Below are 18,592 nucleotides of genomic sequence, written 5' to 3'. Positions count from 1 at the left end.
GTGTTTTCCACCCAATCCCTAATGTGGCTTGGAATATAAACCACCAGGCTCCTGCATATTAAAGAGAGATATACACAATATTCATCTTCTCAGGCAACGTTTCTCAAAACAGCACATTTACTTTGTCGTTTTAATCTAGTGTCACTGTGGATTAATTATAATCCAAATTGCATTTTCCATGCAAATGTCTTAATCTGGATCAACTCCAGATTACTTTGTGCTCTGTTTAGATGTAGCATGGTGGCATGTCACTGTGTTGGCTTCAGGGGTAAAGAGATAATTCCGCAAACACAAGCAAAGATGAAAATTAGCTGTCATTACTACTAAGAACATTTCTGCATACCTGCTGCAAATTAGCAAGGAGATTAAATATTGTTCTCAGATCAGCTTCTTATGAAATTTAAAATAATGCAGCTGAATTAAATAAAACGCAAGACAGATCAAATTCTGCATATTTACCATCAGCATTTGCATGTTTGTTGAGCGTTTATTCAATTTCTGTCTATCTAGATATTAGATTAAAATAAATTAAAAGTATTTGCATATTTCATTGAAGCCCTGCAGCTAGGATTTCAGTTGCTGACTTAATCGATTCGGAAATTCTTGTAGGATGTGCCAAATATGACATCCGTCGGTTTACGCCTTGTCTGAAGTGCGATGGCAAAGCTGATGGACTCGAATGCCTTTTTTTTTTCCACGAGAGGAAAAAGAAAGCATGGCTGCACTGTGCGAGCTGAGAATTTAGAGTGTGGTATTCAAATGTTATCTGCTGAACTGTAGGTCACACTAATGCGCAACCTTAACCTCTTGTCCTTGTAAATCACTAAAGTTCCCTGAGCGTCCCAGGGTCCTGCTTTATTTATTGCCCTGTCACCTCAGCCAGACTGGCTGGACTGAAGACCAGTAAATTGAATAGTAAATTTATGACTCCTTTATCAAGCAAGTCCAGTGTAATTGGCATTTGCAGGGGAAGACATTCTGAAGAAAAAAAATTGCTAGTCATATATAAGCGGCCTGTAGTATTTTTGCAAAAAAAAGAAGAAAAGAGGCGCTTTGAGATATTAACAGGACTCAAAATGGTCTTTGAGATCAAATAGATCACATTAGAGAGATATCTGTTTGTTTGAATTATCAGTTGTGTTTAAAGAAGCCTTGCGTATGTTGCATGATTTAAAAAGAAAAAAACATTGACAGTTGTAAATAAAGATGGGTGGCCAGTCTGTGGCTCTGGTCCCTGTAATGCAAACAGCTTGACTGTCATAAATCACCGTTTGATTTATCTAATCAAGCAAGGTCCTGCTTCTCAAAGACATTTGTCATTCGGATGGGAAGGGGGGCTGTGGTGTCACAATTATTTTCTCTATTGCTTCATTGCACTGCGTGTGTGTCTGTAGACAAAGAAAAAAGGGCATTCTCATTTAGTGTGAGGTACACACACACACACTACACAAAGAGCCAAGCCATTGAGACACAATTCTACATGAAGACTGTTAAAAAATCATTTCATATCAATTGGTATGTTAAAATAACTTGATAGTTAATTTAGCTGACAACACGTCAAAGCAGAAACAGAGCCTGTGTTTGCAAGTGTTCGGTTCTACAAAGGCTTTACTTCATATTTCTTTCCTCGTTTCCTTTTCTGTTTCTAGTCTATCTGCAACCCCCTTTGAATGTTTCTGAAAGCAGAGTGTTGATTATGAAAATAAATCATATAGATGGATCCTCATGTAGAACAGATTAGCCCCCAGACCATACATTTACATTCAGTATGATGGCAATCAATGGAAGGGGCCTCATTGCATTGTGAAATGATTTTGCACCCGGTTGTCCAGGAGTCGCCTCCTCACCCGGGAAATAATTTAGTTGCAGATTGACTGGAAGATGGCGAAAATTGAAAGTTAAAATTAGAAATCCTCGTAATAAACAGAGGGGGGAGAAAAAAGGTCAGATGATGCGGTACAGCAATGAGATTGGGGAGCCTCGCAAATGAGGTTTTCTGTTTGTCATGAAATGCATGTGACGTCCCCCTGCCCCCCCTTAACGCAGCAGCGACATCAAGGCTAGCAGAGAAAAAAAACAGATTACCTAGCTATTTGAGACTGCAGACCATACTCTTGATACTCTTGGAAATTTGTATTGTGCCCTTGTGCTTTTTCCCCTTTTTGTGTCACTTTCTTTGGCAGGTTAATATGTCAGGCTCCTGATATGTAAGACCACAATAAAATAAGCCCGACGTCTTGTAATGCCAAGAATTAAAATGCATGAACATGCAGCAGATATTGAAATACTTAAAATAAATAGAGAGCAGAAAAAAACACTCGCTCCTTTTTTTCCAAACATCTTTTTCAGCATCCATTTTCGATGACTGCTTTGCCAAGCTTTGATTCATAAGAGTAATACACACATTTAGCCTAGAGTGACCAGATTAAAGCGAAGAACAGCAAGCAGGGCTTTCTTTGTGCACTGCATATGCAGCGAGAGGATAAATTGCATTGACTGAGGAGGCTGGGACACTGTCTGTATCTGAGGATACAGGGGTAATGAAAGATTTATCACTCTGTGCAGCATACTCTAAATACAACTGGGGGCTGATTTGCTGAATTGAGCTCAGCCGAAATGGAAATAACATGGCAACCCCCTCTAATACAGAGCGTGAGGCTTGGTTATTCAGGGGCGATGCAGGGAATGGTGATTTGACTGTCTGTATCCCCCAAATGAACTGCATAATGGTACTGTGACCTGCGATGCAATAACAATGAATTCGAACCTCTATTTATTTGTGAATATCTTCATTGGGTTGCTTTTGTGCATTAGATATAGTGATATAGATTTTTTTTTGCTGGATCCTCTAAGTATTCATGCTCAAAATCAATACACACAATTTGTCTGTGGTGTAATTCAATTTAAATTTGTCGTTATTTTGTGTGTTTTTTTGTCATAAATATCACATCCATTTTATTTGCTAAATAATATCTTATAATTGGAGAAGCCCCAATAACCTTTTATCAGATCTACATTCCTAGAAATAAGCTCATTTTACCCAAATGTGGTGTTTTATTAAAGTGAGGGTCCTTGTACCTCTGTCAGGAGATTTTCAGCATCAGGAGTCCAGAATAAGCTTGTGACAGAAGATATCCTATCTGTTTGTTCACAGGAATTAATACACTGGCTAAGGAAACCCTGGGGATTGCTACAGCAGGGAAGCAGTCGCTTCAGCAGGAGAAAGAAAATGACACTCCACCCAAGAGGCCTAAATCAGCTGAAGAGAAGACGCTGTCCAATGAGCAGGTTAGTTACTCTGATCTCTTTGAGGGAAAAAAGGGTCTTGATAACAAGTCTGAGCCCTTTTCTGTAAAGAAATTCAATTCCAGCATCACATTATTTTAATTTTATTTCTTTTCTTTGTTAAAAATAAATTATAAAGCGTACAGGACATACTGAACCAGGTCTGAAAGGGCCACATTAAAACATGTAGCGAGAAGTTTAAACATACTGCACTATAAGTAGCAAAAATAGGTAGCGTAAGCTAAAATAGCTTTCGTCAACATCATTTTTAATCTTCTGATTACAAATTCCAGGCATTCATTTGCTTGCTTACTTGATTAGATTTTTAATTAAGTTACGTGAAATGAAAACCTAAGTTGCAGCATGACTCATGGTCATTCTGAGCAGTGTTATGATATGATAAACTCTTGTCTTTTCAGGTGCAGCAATGCCCATATTGTAATTACAGTAATAAGGATGCAAACCGTTTACAGCTGCACATCATGTCCCAGCATTCTATGCAGCCGGTCATCAGCTGCCCCTTGTGTCAGGATGTTCTCAGCAACAAGATTCACTTGCAGCTGCATCTCACCCACCTTCATAGCGTGGCTCCTGACTGTGTGGAGAAGCTACTTATGACAGTATGTGAAGCATTTATTAATTTTCTATTAACATAAAATATAGTAATATAAGCTGTCTGCATTACTCACTAGATCTTATTCTGGCAGGGTTCGCACAAATATGCATTTCACAGGCCTAGCATATTCTCCAAAGATTATGTTATGAACTTAAAAATTCTCCTCTTACAATCAGAAAACAGCAGTTTTGAAAATGATTTTAAAGTCTCTGTATCTCAACTTATTTTAAAGCTTAACTTTCTAAATTAATACATTTTTTGTAAATGTTTTTTTTTTATTGTTTAGCACAGATGCAATATGATTTTTATGTGTTTTTCTTCAGGTTGCAGGTCCAGATCTTCCAGTGCCCAGTTCCTTGCTGTCTGCATCATTACAAGACAAAGTCCCATCCCTGATGGATACTTCAGCTGTTAACCCAGAGGGATCTGGAAAAACCATGGGTAAGCACATGCAGCCACAGTGTCATCTGAAATGTATGAACCACATCACAGATTTTTCTTTAGAAATAACAATTATCGTTTATAAATGAAAATTCTGAAATATTTTTATTCTGAACTTCAACAGGTAACAGCTCTAAGGATTTGAAAAACGGTACAGGTCAAGACAAAAGTGAGGTTGACCTTACCAGTGAGGAACTGAAACCACTAAAGGAGGCTGCTGAGGCTCCTGATTGGAAGAAAGCAAGTGGGCAAGATAGGAAGAGCCCAGACGCCTTGCAGGAGCACCTTAGCGATCTGCAAAAGCGGCAGCAGCTCTCAGTCTCTGATCGCCACGTCTACAAATACCGCTGCAACCATTGCAGCCTGGCTTTCAAGACTATGCAGAAGCTTGAGATACATTCCCAGTACCATGCCATCCGTGCAGCCACCATGTGCACTTTGTGCCAACGCAGCTTCAGGACATTCCTTGCCCTCAGAAAGCATCTGGAGACTGGTCACCCGGAGCTGACTGAAGCCGAAGTGCAGCAACTTTGTGGAAACCTGCCCCTAAATGGTGACATTTCTGAGAGCGAAATGCGGGCCCTGGAGGAGGCACAAGCCTTTGAGAATGAGCTAGACAAGGATGAGGAGCTTGACCAAGAAGGAAAGGCCAGTCCAACTGGAAGTGACAGCAGCTCTTTGCTTGATGACATGGGCTCAGAGCCAAAGCGGACCTTACCTTTTAGGAAAGGCCCAAATTTCACCATGGAAAAGTTTTTAGACCCTTCACGTCCATACAAATGCACAGTATGCAAAGAGTCCTTCACCCAAAAGAACATCCTCCTTGTTCACTATAATTCCGTCTCACATTTGCATAAGCTAAAGAAAGTCATCCAAGAGGCCTCAAGCCCAGTTCCCCAGGAGACCAGCAACAATGTTGACAACAAACCATACAAATGCAATATCTGCAATGTTGCTTACAGCCAAAGCTCAACCCTGGAGATTCACATGAGGTCTGTACTTCATCAAACTAAAGCACGCACCGCCAAATTAGAGACTAGTACCAGTACTGGGAGTGGAAGCAGTGGAAGTACTTCATCTAAAAGCCCTGTTCCACCCAATCACGGAAACACTGATTCTGCAAGTGCTGCACCAGTATCCACTAACAAAGAAAACACTGTAGATGCCAAAGAAGTTACCATGAAGCAAACTACTGAACACATACCTGTGCAGCCCAACCACCCACCAACCCAGTCACCAGCACAGCTTCAGATGCAACTACAGCATGAACTCCAGCAGCAAGCTGCTTTCTTTCAGCCACAGTTTCTGAACCCAGCGTTCTTTCCGCACTTCCCTATGACACCAGAAGCACTACTGCAATTCCAGCAGCCCCAGTTCCTCTTCCCATTTTACATTCCTGGTGCTGAATTTAACATCAGCCCCGAGCTTGCATTGCATTCAGCTGCGTTTGGGATGCCTGGAATGACAGGATCATTCCTTGAAGACCTGAAGCAGCAGATGCAGCAACAACATCAGCTGGGCCAACAGCAACAGCTTCAGCTTTCTCAGCAGCAAGCTCAACAGCAGGCCTCCCAGTCTCAAATGCAGCAGCAGAAAGTACAGCAGCAGAGTCACAAGCCTAAAACTGAGTCCAACCACAATGTCCTCTCTGAGATTCAAATGTCCAGAGATGCCGAAGAGCACCTAGAAAAGCAGGAAGGCAAAGCAAAGCAGGACACAGCTAATGAAAATGATAATGGGAAAGATGCTAAAGATAACAGAAAGCCAAAATTTTCAGAACCTCTGATTCCTCCACCACGCATCATCTCAGGAGCTAGAGGCAATGCTGCAAAAGCATTACTAGAGAACTTTGGCTTTGAATTGGTAATTCAATACAATGAGAATAGACAGAAAAGCCAGAAAAAGAACAAAGAGGATGAGTTAACCGACAAACTGGAGTGTGGGCTATGTGGAAAATTATTCTCCAACATGCTTATTCTCAAAAGCCATCAAGAACATATCCATGGCCAGTTCTTTCCATATGTGGAGTTGGAGAAGTTTGCACAGCAGTACAGGGAAGCATATGACAAGCTGTACCCCATTAACCCAGCATCTCCAGAAACTCCCCCTCCACCTCCACCACCACCACCACCACCTCCTCCTCCTGCCCCTTTGAATACTCTCCCTGCTAATGCATCTGTAGGTAAATCGCAGACACCATCGCCAGCACCTATACAAACTCCTCAGCAAGCCCCTCAACCTCCTCCTCCACCACCACCTCCACCGCCAACTGCACCTCCTCAAGTGCAACTCCCTGTTTCTCTTGACATGCCAATTTTCCCACCATTGATGATGCAATCAGTGCAGCACCCTGGGCTACCCCCACAGCTTGCGCTGCAGCTTCCAACAATGGACTCTTTATCTTCTGACCTCACACAGTTATGTCAACAGCAACTGGGACTGGATCCAAACTTCCTGCGGCAGTCTCAGTTCAAGCGTCCTCGCACCAGAATCACAGATGATCAGCTAAAAATTCTCCGTGCTCATTTTGATATCAATAATTCTCCCAACGAAGAGCAAATTCAAGAAATGGCAGACAAGTCTGGCCTTCCACAAAAAGTCATAAAGCACTGGTTCCGCAATACACTCTTTAAAGAACGTCAAAGAAGCAAAGATTCCCCTTACAATTTCAACATTCCACCCATGACCACACTGGAAGATATCAGACTTGAATCCCAAGTAAACTTGCTGGAGTACACCAGAATTGATTCTGCTTCGAACAAAAGGTCATCAAGAACACGTTTCACAGATTATCAACTGCGAGTACTCCAAGACTTCTTTGATACCAATGCTTATCCTAAGGATGATGAAATTGAGCAGCTCTCCACGGTACTCAACCTGCCAACACGAGTGATTGTGGTGTGGTTCCAAAATGCCCGACAAAAGGCCCGCAAGACCTATGAGAACCAAGCGGATACAAAAGAAAGCGAAAAGAAAGAACTAACAAATGAACGATACATTAGGACCAACAACATGCAGTACCAATGTAAGAAATGCAGTGTCATTTTCCCCCGAATCTTTGACCTGATTACTCACCAGAAAAAGCAGTGCTATAAAGATGAGGATGATGAGGCGGGAGATGAACACATCTTAGAAGATTTATCAGAGAACATCGAACAAAGTTTAGCAAAGCCAATGGAGGCAGCAAAACAGTCTTTTGTGACAGCAAGCAGCTCTGGCTCCAGCTCTCCATTAATGCCTTCCCCCCGACCTGATATAGGGAAAACCTCACCAAAACCTGAGCTTCTTAATGAAAAGAGTAAATTGGGAGAGACTGCCCCTTTACAAACACCTAAGAACCCAAATGAGTTAAAACCTTCTAAAGCTTCAACCCCACAGCCTCTATCACAAAAAGTACCTCAACCACAGTTGTCAAGACCCCATTCCCAGCCACAGTCTACTCCAGTCCCATCAAGTCCTCTTTCACTTGCACTGTCTTCTCTAAACAATAGCCTACCACCACAAATGTTACAGTACCACTGTGAGCAGTGTAAAATAGCTTTCCCAACAGTAGAGCTTTGGCAGGAGCACCAACACATGCATTTTCTGGCTGCCCAAAACCAATTCCTGCATTCACAATTTTTAGAAAGGCCACTGGATATGCCCTATATGATCTTTGATCCAAACAACCCTCTTATGACTGGTCAACTTCTGTCTGGAGCCCTCTCCCAGATACCAACTGCAAGCAACTCTGGTCTTACCATGAACTCTAATTCTTTAAAACGGAAATTAGATGAAAAAGAGGATGGGTCTCATGAAAAAGATGGCCTTAACAGTGCAGAAGATCAGCACAGAGATAAACGTCTTAGGACAACCATTACTCCAGAGCAACTTGAGATCCTCTATGATAAATATTTACTTGATTCAAACCCAACTAGAAAGATGTTAGATCACATTGCTCATGAAGTTGGCCTCAAAAAAAGAGTTGTCCAAGTCTGGTTTCAAAACACCCGAGCCAGAGAGAGGAAAGGACAATTTAGAGCAGTTGGGCCCTCCCAGACTCACAAAAAGTGTCCCTTTTGCAGGGCATTGTTCAAGGCCAAGTCAGCTCTTGATAGCCACATTCGCTCAAGACACTGGCATGAGGCAAAGCAGGCAGGCTTTAGTTTGCCCCCAAGTCCAATGATGCCTCAAGATGATGAAGGTCAAAGTCCCCATAAGTACAGTTTTTCTGACTACTTACAGATGCCCACAAAGATTGAAATGAATGAAAATGAGCCTCCAACTGCATCTTCAACTCCAGTTAAACCTTCTGAGACGCTCTTTAAAAACTTTTTGAACATACCATCCTTGAAAGCAGAACATAGTGATGAACTTGAGGCACTTAACATGAGCTCTGCAGAAGCATCTTTTGATACTAACAAAATGGACTTTGATGAGACATCCTCTATTAACACAGCTGTGAGTGATGCTACAACTGGAGATGAGACCAACAATGAGGTTGAGAATCTCACAATAAATGGAAGTGAGAAAATGATTGAGAACAAATCAAACCAAGCACAAACCTCTGATATGAATGAGGATAGATTCCCTTTCAACATGGTTAGCCCAGCATTAAGTTTCTCTGGTAAAGACAGTGACTATTTCAATTACAGAGATGATGACTTCGATGATAATGCAGACAGGAGCGAGACTTCAAGTCTGGCTGATCCAAGTTCACCCAGTCCGTTTGGAAGTACAAATCCATTTAAGTCTTCAAAAGCTGGTGGAGAGAGACCAGGTCACAAACGTTTTAGAACCCAAATGAGCAACCTACAGCTTAAAGTCCTAAAAGCTTGCTTCAGTGACTACCGCACACCTACTATGCAAGAGTGTGAAATGCTGGGCAATGAAATAGGACTCCCAAAACGTGTTGTGCAAGTTTGGTTTCAGAATGCCCGTGCTAAAGAAAAAAAGTTTAAAATAAATATTGGAAAGCCATTCATGATAAGCCAAGGCTCCCCAGATGGACCAAGGCCTGAGTGTACATTATGTGGAGTAAAGTATACAGCCAGACTTTCGATCCGTGATCATATCTTTTCAAAGCAGCACATTGCAAAAGTGCAGGAAACCCTGGGCAACCAGGTTGATCGAGAAAAAGACTATCTAGCACCTACCACTGTCCGCCAGCTTATGGCTCAACAAGAACTTGACCGTTTAAAGAAGGCAACCGATGTACTCAACTTGCCAGCCCAGCAGCAGCCAGCAGTGGACAATAATGCACTTCATGGCCTTAGCCTGCCAACTGCCTACCCGGGAATATCTGGTCTCCCACCAGTGCTTCTACCTGGTGTGAACGGGCCATCCTCCCTTCCAGGTTTCCCACCAAATACACCTGGTGAGTTAGTATGACAAAAACACAGCGCAGTAGCTTAAAGAACAATTAATGCATCAAATGCAATTAGTGCTACTGCCTCATTTGCTTCCTTTTGAAGGACTGTGATGTTTATTGATTCATTATGACATTTTAATGCATGCATTAACTATAACAACTTGGAATACTTTGATTTTGTCTGTAAAGTTCAGTTGCTTGTGTTGTTTTTATTGTTTATTTTTTCCTTCTTTTTGTTGTAACCCTCTTTTGATAAAGTTCTTGTAACAGTTTTGATCCATAACAAGATAATATAGGCAAAGCCCCAAAATAATGTCTTGAGAAAGAAATTAGGAATGATTCTGCAGTCAATCATATTTCAATATTTTCTATACTACTGTATTTCAGCTTTAGCGTCTCCTGGTGCTGGCATGCTTGGGTTCCCTACTCCAGCCACCCCTTCTCCTGCCATGTCTCTCAGCAGTACCCCAACCAAGACTCTTCTTCAGACTCCTCCTCCTCCTCCTCCTCCTCAACCCTCCGCACTTCCTCTTCCTCCCACTCCTTTGGCAGCAAATCAGACTGAGCAGCACATAAAAGAATCTGAGAAAGACAAGAAGTTAGAGAAGCCCAAGGTGAAAGAAAGAGAAGCTGACACTGCCCGTCCCGAGACACCAATTGTGAAGAAAAAGGAAAAGCCCTCGCCGCCACTTTCAATGCTAGGAAAATTGGGAAGTGAGGGTCAGATGGACCCAGCACAACTGCAAGCACTTCAGAATGCCATTGCTGGTGACCCTGGTTCCTTCTTAGGGGGACAGTTCTTGCCTTATTTCATCCCTGGCTTTGCATCTTGCTTCTCACCCCAACTTCCTGGCGGAGTGCAGGGGGGATACTTCCCTCCTCTGTGTGGAATGGAAAACCTGTTCCCGTACGGCCCTGCGATGCCTCAGGCTATTGCTGGGCTTTCTCCAACTGCCCTGCTGCAGCAGTACCAACAGTACCAGCAGTCCCTCCAGGATTCCTTACAGAAGCAGCAGCATCAGCAGCAGCAGCAGCAGAAACAAAGTGAGCCGCAGCGGAAAACCCCTGCCCCTATGAAGTCAACGAGTGCGCAGAGCAATTCTCTCAAACCAAAAGAGACTGTCGAAACTAAGGATGATAAAGGCTCTTCAACAGAAAGCACAAACGAAGAACCCCAAACCAATACCAAAAGTTCAGGCTTTCCAGATGCGTTTATCGTTCCATCTATCAAACATGAGTTTATATGCAGAAAGTGCCAGATGATTTTTGCTGATGAAGACTCAGCAGCTCGCCACCAGAAGTCCTTCTGTTACTTTGGTCACCCTTTTATTGATCCGCAAGAGACAGTGCTTCGCAAGGCTGTGAGCAAATACAATTGCATAGCCTGCAATGTGTCCGTCAGCGGGAATGAAGCACTTGGCCAACACCTTCAGTCGAGCTTGCACAAAGAGAAAACAATCAAACAAGCAATGAGAAATGCCAAAGAGCATGCTAGATTATTACCTCACTCAGTCTGCTCCCCTAATCCTAACACCACATCTACCTCGCAGTCTGCAGCTTCTTCTAATAACACCTTGCCTCATCTCTCTCACTTGTCCATGAAGTCCTGGCCAAATATTCTTTTCCAGGCCTCAGCCAGGAAAGCTGCTTCCTGCCCATCTGCTTCTCCTCCTCCCCTTTCCTTGCCTTCAACGGTTACCTCAACTTCGTGCAGCACCTCAGGGGTTCAAACCTCACTACCCACCGAAAGTTGTTCAGACGAGTCTGACAGTGAGTTAAGCCAGAAGCTGGATGACTTAGATAACGCGTTGGAAGCCAAGGCTAAGGCAGCGTCCGGCCTAGATGGCAATTTCAGTAGTATGAGAATGGATATGTTCAGTGTGTAGGAGTGAAAAACGGATCCCTTGCTTAAACGAAAAAAAAAAGACTTTTAACTGCAGTTCCAAAGTTTCTCTAACCCAAAAAATTACAGTACCAAAAGATTGACTCAGGATTGTTTTTCCCATATTGATATGCTGGCAAGAAAATGATTGATTTTTGTTATGGACAGAACTGTTGCAGATGCTTGACTGAGCTTATATTGTATACAAAAACAAGGAATAGGAAAACTCACAAGTTCTTTTGGAGCTTGATTCAAGCCAAAAATTCTCACGATAGCAAATTGCACCTCAGCTGGATTGATTTCCAAATGCTAGCATGTACTGTATGGGATAATGATCCAGAACTTTCAAAGAGAGTTTCTCTTAGTTTAGTTAGGTGTAATTCAGTAGCTTTAAATTCTCAGGTCAGAACATAACATTTCTCATTTGTTGAAACAGCGAAGAAGCCTGCTTATAAATGGCTTTTACCAAAACATGTCAAGCTTTATTGGAGGCATTTCCTTGATGTGTGTAGTGTACCAAGAGACAATATAACTGTTACAGGACAACGCGCATATCCTTTTAGTTTGCCCTACGAGAGAGTATGCTTTTACCACTGAGGGAATTTAGAATGGTGAAGTCATGTGTATGCCCCCTGTGTTTGCCAGTTTGTATTGCCACAAGCTGTATTTATATACGACACCCTTTTTTCTTGTAGAATATACTAATAATCTGTGCCAACTCTTACCTTCTTTCTTTTACCTCTCATCACACCCTTTTTCCGAAGAGGTAATAATTCTAGTTTTGATAGACTCTTGAAGATTATGTGAATAGGACTTTTTTTTTTTTTCATTTGTGAATTGCTATAATGTTACGGTACTTGCTTGTGTCTGGACTATAGTGCACTTATTTGATTTCTTTTTTTTTTTTCTTTTTTTTGAGGTAGGCCATGTCTTAATTTAATAGATATATCAGTTTTATGTGTTTGTTTGTTTGAATTATTATTTCTTTGTAGATCAGCAGCAGATTGATCCACATTTGTTAGACGTTTCACACCTAACAATCCAGAGACATTTAACAATTGGTGCATCCATGAAAGTAGTACTGTATACTTGAAACTGAAAAAGTGCAAGTTGGACAAAATGTGTTGAAAATGGTCTGAACATTTGCTTCTTTTAAACAAGAAAGCTGCTTTAAGAAAGGGGGGACAAAGCATTTGTTTTATTAAACAACAAAAAAGGTGTTGTTTGTTTTTTTTTCCTGTACTTCTGTAGAACTGAACACAGTGTTACCCCTATACACTGCCATTTAGTGGATAGGCTGTTTCTTCCATTCTACTCTGGGCACTTCTGTTAATGTCATGAACATTTTCCATCATATTTAGTGATACTTGGATTACAAAGTATTATCTTATGACGTTTTGCTGCTACTGTGTAATGTTTTTTTGTTTGTTTTTTTAATCGCTTGCCATACATTTTCAGCTTCCTCCTAGACAGAATACTGATTCGTCATGAATTACATTGCTTTACTGTTTTATTTTATTTGCGTTGTTTTGGCTGTGTAACTTAAAGAATGTGAACGCTGTCAAGGGTGTTTAATTTTTACGAATCACTTTCTGGTTTAATACAGTCGGACAATGTGATTCATTCCAAAGTAACAGAAGGCTTAATGTATGAAAGAAAAAGGCTTGTGAACAAAGAAAGCTAAGCTGTTGTACATATTCGTAGTTGGCTGTGCATGGTACAAATTTATTAATATGAAGAAATGCAAAAATGTATTGCTTTTGGTATTCCTATTCTGAGATGAACAAGTAGCATGTAATGCAACTGTTTGACAGGTTAAATCAAATCATGCTTAAAAATTGTTTCAAACGATGAAATTAAGTAACATTTCATTTGACTTTTTATTGCTGTACAGGTGATTCTTTTATTGTTTGTTTGTTTTTTTTCTGTTCAAAGGTAAATGTCAGTTTTTAAATTCTCTTTTTGTGGACTTTTTAATGTTCTTATTTGGAATTTTTAATATTTTAATGCTTATTTTAATCCTGAAGACACTTTTTGATTGTGTTTCACAAGAGACATCTTGGCCTCCTAAGGTGCAATCCTGCCTCTGTCCAAAACATGAGCGACTGTCCTGATTCCAAAGGCTTTTAGAACTCGGCTTTTGCCTTTCCCTGAATGTGGAACAGCATTTATAGACTGAGCTGTCAGCTAACACTGTGTGCTAAGGTGTTAGCCTGGACCAGAATGCTTCCCACACAAAGGAGACTGGTAAAGCAAAAAAATAAAAATAAGAAAAGACAAAAAAAAAGAAAAAAAAACGACAAAAAAAGAAAAAGACAAAAAACAAAACAAAACAAAGGATGGTCCAATAATGTAATTGTACATAAATGTTGCAACTGCACAGCAGCCAAAAAACCTTTCTACGGATGGATAGTGTCAAGCATAGGAGGACAGCCTTCTAAAGGTTGATATTAGGATTGTTCTTCTGGATATCAAAGGGATGATCAAGGCGTAATCATATTCTACACAATACGTACTTTCAACGCCTGGGTAACATAGGAAATGCACCCCAAGGTTTTAATAAAAAAAGATGCCCCTATGGCGAAAACTTTAAATAAACTAAACCAAAAATGTTATTGATGTTTTATATATAGAGAGTAGTCTCATTAGTTTTTGTTACTGTAATGTTTGAGGTCTCAGCTGTACCGTATTACGGTAATAACATGGTTTTGAAACTTTTTTTATTTTGTCACAGACCTGTTGTCATAGTTGAAATGACGTTTATTGTAGATGGTATTTGAACAACTTCTTCTGGAAATAGTTCATCAAGTATGTTTGTTGCTCATTGTTGTGATACATTAAAAACTGTATCTGCAAACCACTTCTGAGCCTGGCATCCGTCTCCTTGTTTCTTTACACCTTCACTACATTTTAGCTAGCGCCACATCGCACGTAAAAGGCACAGCTCATCCGCTCCATCCTTAGCCTGAGCTCATGCTGCCAATGAGCTAGAGAAGAGGTCACATTATCCCTAAATCCACACTGAGAACATTTTTAATTTCACATGGTATGCCTTTACATGTTATTTGCTTGTAATCTGGCTTTATCCAGATGCGATGGATTATCTGTAGAAGTGTCAATCTTAAGAGCCTTTCTGCAGGTATTTGTCTAAGCTTCTCCCCTGGAAGAGATAATGGATTATTCTGCAATCTACCAAGCAGATCGCCCAGTTTTTTTTGCTACCTAATGCAAAAATTTACTTTTTTGTAATCATTTGTAAAACTCACAATAAGGCAAAGTAAAGTCATGTAATTGTGGCAAACTGTATGTAAAAAGTTATAAAACTCCAACGTGTAAATTCTGTAATTTTTTAGTCACCCTCATGTTGTTCCAAAATCTTTTGTGCGAACACAATAAGATATATTTTTATGAATGAAATAAATAATTAAATTTATTTATTTAAGTTTATTTAGGTTTTTTCTTCACCTTTATCCTACTCTACAGGGAGGTTCTAGTAAGTCAGTTTGGTTACTACAAATGAACTACAAACCTTAGAAATTTAAAATTACAGGTGATTTTTTTAATAATGATATACTCTAAACTTATGAAGGATGGTTTTTGTAGCATATCATCTGGCCACTTGCAGGATTGTATAAATCTATTATTATAAATATTATTAATATTGTGCACTGTGCACATAAAACTAGTTACTGGAATAGTTTTAGACAGCTGCTTAGAACGAAGACCCACAATATATATATATATATATATATATATATATATATATATATATATATATATAGCCTTTGTTTGTTTTATTGTTAAAAGCTAAGTTTTAAGTTTCAATTAAATGGTGAACATGAATAAGATTGTGTTTAAATGTACACTTTCACCCGACAATGCAGACTTTGGTGAGCAAATCAGGTCAAAGACAGTTTCGGCTTGACTAATGTATTCATAATTGAAGTGCCCTATGTTAAAATTTGATTGTTTATGTTTTTATTGCATTAAGGTATCATTTTAAAAAGTTATATTGCATTAGTTAATACAATTTAAAGTAATGTTTTCTATTTATTTCGTATTATACTTTGGTATATTTGGCCCACGCCTGATATTTACTTTTGGCCCTTCATACGAAAAAGTTTGGACACTCCTGGTGTGTATCTTATGTTACGCTGCAACATAAGTATGAATAGGTGCATTTGGGCTTTGCTTTTTTTTATCCAATTGTATTTCTATAATGTTTCATGAGCTTAAATTAGGTCAGTCTTCTTGACGTACAAATGTAAATGCTTCTGTTCATTTTGAAGCAGCAGAGTTCAAGCTGAACATATTTTTAAAAGAAAATGACAAATTTTGCTTAAAAAAGGACAGAAATCTCAGATTTCATAAAAAAAAGAAAATTTGTTCGTAAAATCAACAAAGCTTTATGGTTTTGGAACAACATGAGGATCAGTAAATGGTGAGAGAAATTTGATTCTGTAGCGATCTAATTAATTAACTTGATTAAAAATAATACTATAATAATAAGGTCTTCATGATCCAACAGCAGCTAACTTTCATTCCCAGTAGTCAATATAAAATGTTTCTCATTCAAAAAACATTTTTTTGATTGTTCAAACAATTTAAAATATTCTGAAAAAGCACAATTCTTGAGATTTCATTGGGACAACTTTAATTTGTTATGTTAAATTAACATAAATTTGTTAAAAGTGTTAAATGATTTGTTTTGGGACAACATGAACGAATTGTGTGGAACACTGGCTTTTTTTTTCACAGTGAGAGGCATTACACCCAGATATTTTTGGGTTGCGAATTTCTGGGGTGTGAATAGTTTTATTCAGCGTTATTTGCATATTTGGCCATATATATTTTTTATTCTAACAGATGTTTCCCACAGATCTGTTTTGCAGTCTAGTGTTGAGGGCGCTTAGATGTCATTGCTGTTATTTTTCCTGTATCTTCCAGCTGTGCAGACTGAGGGTCACGCTATTCAGTGATTGGATAGGGTTTGACCTTTGGAAGAACAATAGCAGAAGGCATTTCAGTTCTGCCCTTCCCCACACCTTCTCTCTATCTTTCCACAGTTGTTTGCTGACATTTAAGACTCACAGCTCGACCCGGTAGCGCTGAACGTAGCCTGCATCATGTGATCTCTGTGAATCATTCTATTGTATTGCTCGAGACTGAGAGGACTTCTGTTAATCCACAGATTTACACTTAAGAGTCCACCTGTTCTTTGTATTCAAATGGTTTTAAAGCACAAAAAAGCACTATTTTTAGATATCTATTTTCAAGGGATTATCTGTACATTCCTTTAAATAAATGGATTTCCAAATCAACCAAACTGACAATTGAAACTAACTGCAGGCGAAATTAGTGTTTGGCAGAGTACATGTCCATAATTTTGATTTTGGTCAATTTTATTATGAAGGTGTATATGTATATATATTGTGCCTGATTATCCAACAATTAAACTTTCTTTCTCAATTATTGACTGATAAAAAGAGATTCCCAAACTGTTCTTAGCAAATTTCTAATATATGAGGGGAAAATATTAAACAAATAATTTTAATTCGTCCAATCTTCAGATTTTAATTTATTTATTGGTTTATCTTTGGCAAAAAAGATGTATGCAAATTAGTACATTTAATGAAATAATGCCTTGTGAGCATTTTTAACATTTTACAAAATGTGAAATACAAAAAAATAAATGATATCAGTCAACTATTATTTCATTAGTTCATTTGTATTTTGGGTTCAATCTGTCCATATAGAATGCTTGACTTATAATGGCGGTGCTTATGCAGTCAAAGAGCTGATGCATTGTACGTATGCTAATGTTTATTGACACATTTATGGTTGATATTTTCTCAAGCCATTTGTTGGGTCTGGGGAGAGTAAACTGAAAAAAAAGTGATTGGATCTTTGTCTCTCCTGCCACTCAAATCCCAAGTGTAGAATACTAATTTCTGCATTTGGTCCCAGAACGCAAGTCTTTTGTAATAAACTGATTCAATTATAATTAAATTCAGCACATGGGAATGTATCATTGCTGCATGAGCCATACTTTACAGTTGCAAAAATTACATTATCCAAAAAAAACATGAGATTTATATTGAAAATAAGCTTTGAAACTTAAAAACAAACAAAAACATATGTATTGAAATGTATTTAGTCTATTATTTTATGTCTGAATGTTTCCCCCCAAATATTCTCAGTCCTTCTTTAATCTTTCCTCTCACCAGTGATCACAAGAGCTATTTTGGTTTGTTCTTTGATTCATAAACTTGTTCTGTTCCCACACCTGTGCTTCATTTAGCATGTGCACCTGAGCAGTCCCGCCAGATGTGTGTGCTCACATTTGAGATAAAATTGCTTATAATTTATGCTGGCCTGACTGAAGAGGCCTTGTATTAATAGAACATTTCTGCATTTGCACACAAGAGATCAGTTCTCTAAGTCTAATTGATCCAAAGAACTTTTAAGGTGTTAAATTCAAATGTATTTATTTATATATATAAAAAAAAAAGCTTCTAGCTTTACGGTGACATGTAATTATTCTATCAATCATTCATTCATTTTCTTTTCGGTTTAGTCCCTTTATTGATGTGGAGTCTCCACAGCGGAATGAACTGCCAACTTATCCAGCATATGTTTTACACAGCAGATGCCCTTCCAGCTGCAACCCATCACTGGGAAACATCCATACACACTCATTCATACACATACACTACAATTTAGCCTATCCAATTCACCTATACCACATGTTTTTGGAGTTGTGGGGGAAACCGAAGCACCTGGAGTAAACCACCGCCAACACGGGGAGAACATGCAAACTCAGCACAGAAATGTCAACTGACCCAACCAAGGCTCGAACCAGTGACCTTTTTGCTGTGAACCAGTGACCTTTTTGCCACTGCACCACCGAGCTGCATGTAGTAATTGTGTTTTAATTTTTTTTGCAAATGTTTCAACATTATTAAAATTAAACAATATACTAAATGTTTATAGCATATATAAATATAAAAATAGAAAA

At 39.2% G+C, this 18,592-nt stretch overlaps 1 protein-coding gene across 4 annotated transcripts in view; it reads left to right on the top strand.

The window, feature by feature from the left end:
• The window catches only part of zfhx4 (zinc finger homeobox 4), an 81,107-nt gene extending 66,673 nt beyond the window's left edge, over positions 1-14,434 (top strand). For all 4 annotated transcript variants that reach the window (XM_679268.11, XM_005162749.5, XM_005162746.5 and 1 more), the window contains 5 exons: positions 3,155-3,288; positions 3,705-3,905; positions 4,225-4,342; positions 4,467-9,698; positions 10,080-14,434. In XM_679268.11, coding sequence (XP_684360.5) covers positions 3,155-3,288; positions 3,705-3,905; positions 4,225-4,342; positions 4,467-9,698; positions 10,080-11,578 — 7,184 coding nt within the window. In that variant the 3' untranslated portion in view covers positions 11,579-14,434. The remainder of the gene's footprint in view (positions 1-3,154; positions 3,289-3,704; positions 3,906-4,224; positions 4,343-4,466; positions 9,699-10,079) is intronic.
• Positions 14,435-18,592: the final 4,158 nt, after the last annotated feature.

Source organism: Danio rerio, chromosome 24, assembly GCF_049306965.1.
Source record: "Danio rerio strain Tuebingen ecotype United States chromosome 24, GRCz12tu, whole genome shotgun sequence".
NCBI lineage: Eukaryota > Metazoa > Chordata > Actinopteri > Cypriniformes > Danionidae > Danio > Danio rerio.
The sequence above is the reverse complement of the archived record's forward strand: the minus strand, read 5'-3'. Positions and strand labels throughout refer to the sequence as shown.